Source organism: Lampris incognitus, chromosome 1 (assembly GCF_029633865.1).
Source record: "Lampris incognitus isolate fLamInc1 chromosome 1, fLamInc1.hap2, whole genome shotgun sequence".
Taxonomy (NCBI): domain Eukaryota; kingdom Metazoa; phylum Chordata; class Actinopteri; order Lampriformes; family Lampridae; genus Lampris; species Lampris incognitus.
Genome location: NC_079211.1, coordinates 152400893 through 152402848, shown reverse-complemented (window position 1 = coordinate 152402848; position 1956 = coordinate 152400893). Strand labels below are relative to the sequence as shown.

The following is a 1956-nucleotide window of genomic DNA, read 5'->3' as shown; positions in this document are numbered from 1 at the left end:
TAAACCGACTTTCTACAGAAGATCTGCGAGGTATTAAGGTTTATTATACACCAAGCTTCACATCAGATTGTCTTCCTCTTCCTCTCAGAGCACATTCATGTCACACCTGGAAGCACTACATGTCTGTTTCCCACCTGCTTGTTTTTCTCTGTTTAGGTTTGTAGAAACATAATGCAAACAAACTGAAACTACTACAGATGACTTTGGAACATTAAAGGTTTGTTGTTGTTGTTGTTTTGTTTTTTTTTTGCTGATATCAGAAAAGTCACATAACTTGCAATGTCTCTTGGTTTAGCGACACCAAAAGCTCCAAGTTTTCCCTGCATTCCCGGACCAGACCATTGCTGTGGGATTCCTCCATCACAGATAGGTCACCGTCCTCTGATGACCCTGACAGTTCACCATCCTCTGATGACCCTGATGGGTCACCGTCCACCGTCGACTGCCTTTCACGGCATGGGTCCTTCACAACCATTCCCTGTTGGTTCTCCGGCGCCTGGAGGATACCCCGCATGTGCTGATGTGTTTGAGGTCGACCGGATAGCGTTTCAGGGCCTTCACTGGCCCCGAGTAACTCGCCGGCTATCCTCAGCGCACAGAGAGCGGTCAGGGAGGGCGGGTACTTGTTGAAGGCGTAGTCAGCCAGGCTCAACTCACAGACCCTTTGTGCCAACGTGCTGAAACGCTGGGGTCTTTTCTGCCCCCGGTCCTCCATCACTGGACTGCCGTCCATCTCCCCGGCTGCAGGTGGGTCGGCTTCACCGCAGTTGCTGTAGTAGTCCAGGAAGAAGGCCAGCGTTGGCGCGGTGAGCCGGAAGTTGAGGCGAAGGAGCACAAGACACTCCAGGTTGCAGAACTGCTCTTTGGTGAAGGCGTCGCAGCAAAGTGACAGCAGCTGGCTGATGCGTGGGGAAAACATCTCCACCTGAGAGAGAGAGAGGGGGGAGACAGAGACAGAGAGCGAGGGGGGAGAGAGAGAGAGAGAGGGAGAAGGGAATCACAGCACAGGCGTTTCAAAAGACACATCCATCTCTCTAAATAGACCTTTTCCACAAACGTGGCTGACGCACTTCCGCTCCGTCATAGCAGGGTGGTTCTCCACGTTGCCCCCGATGTTAGAAAGGCGACTCTCTGTTGCCCTCGGTCCTGTCTGTGCTCACCTAGCTGGTGTTACAACACAATACAGGTGTCGTCACTGACATGTCTTTATGCTGCTGCTGTCAGACGACCAGGCGTCTATGAAAATACGATTTGATCGAGGGTCGCACAGTGCTAGCTGGCTAAATACTGCTGAGGGTACTTTCAGGGCTGTCAGCATTTTGTTACCCTCATTCCCGTCCCCTTTTACAGCGTTTCCGGAGGAAACAAGGGCAGCATGCCGCAGACAGCACGGGTATTGTGTAATACCCTGTGCTGGAGAGCAAAGTAAACGAGCAGCTATAGTGCTTGAGCTCCTCTACACAGGCTTTTTACCATGTTGGGCAACAAGAAGACCTGAGCTTTATTTTAACACGTTTCAATAAGAGAAGGCAACAATAAACAACATCAGTCAACCAACACTAATATACACAGACATGTAAGCCAGGGGTCCTGAGCTGAATAGAATATAAAATGAAAGAAAAAAAGAATTAAAAAATAAATGAAATAAAGAGAGGTGGCCTTAACTTTTTAGACTTTACGACCCTGAACTACACCCTCAAAATCAACTGGATCAGAACATCTCTCTGTGACCCAGAGTCCGCTCGGAACTTTACCCCAAGTTACACGTTTTCTACATTAGGTGGCCTTCCTTGTTTGCTCAGGTCAGCTATGATAGAGACATGACCGCTGAGGTCAGCTCATTTCCACTAGGGGGCGCTGTTGGCTTGCTCTCTTATGTACTAACTGGCTCGGTTTCTCTCCGCATCAACGTCTCCCCTGGAAATTCAGGGGCGATTCTAGGATCAGAGCTTTAGG

At 49.6% G+C, this 1956-nt stretch overlaps 1 protein-coding gene across 1 annotated transcript in view; it reads right to left on the bottom strand.

The window, feature by feature from the left end:
- Window positions 1–265: 265 nt before the first annotated feature.
- The window catches only part of LOC130112889 (cyclin-O protein B), a 5917-nt gene continuing 4226 nt past the window's right edge, over window positions 266–1956 (bottom strand). The window contains exon 3 of the mRNA XM_056280415.1: window positions 266–925. Coding sequence (XP_056136390.1) covers window positions 266–925 — 660 coding nt within the window. The remainder of the gene's footprint in view (window positions 926–1956) is intronic.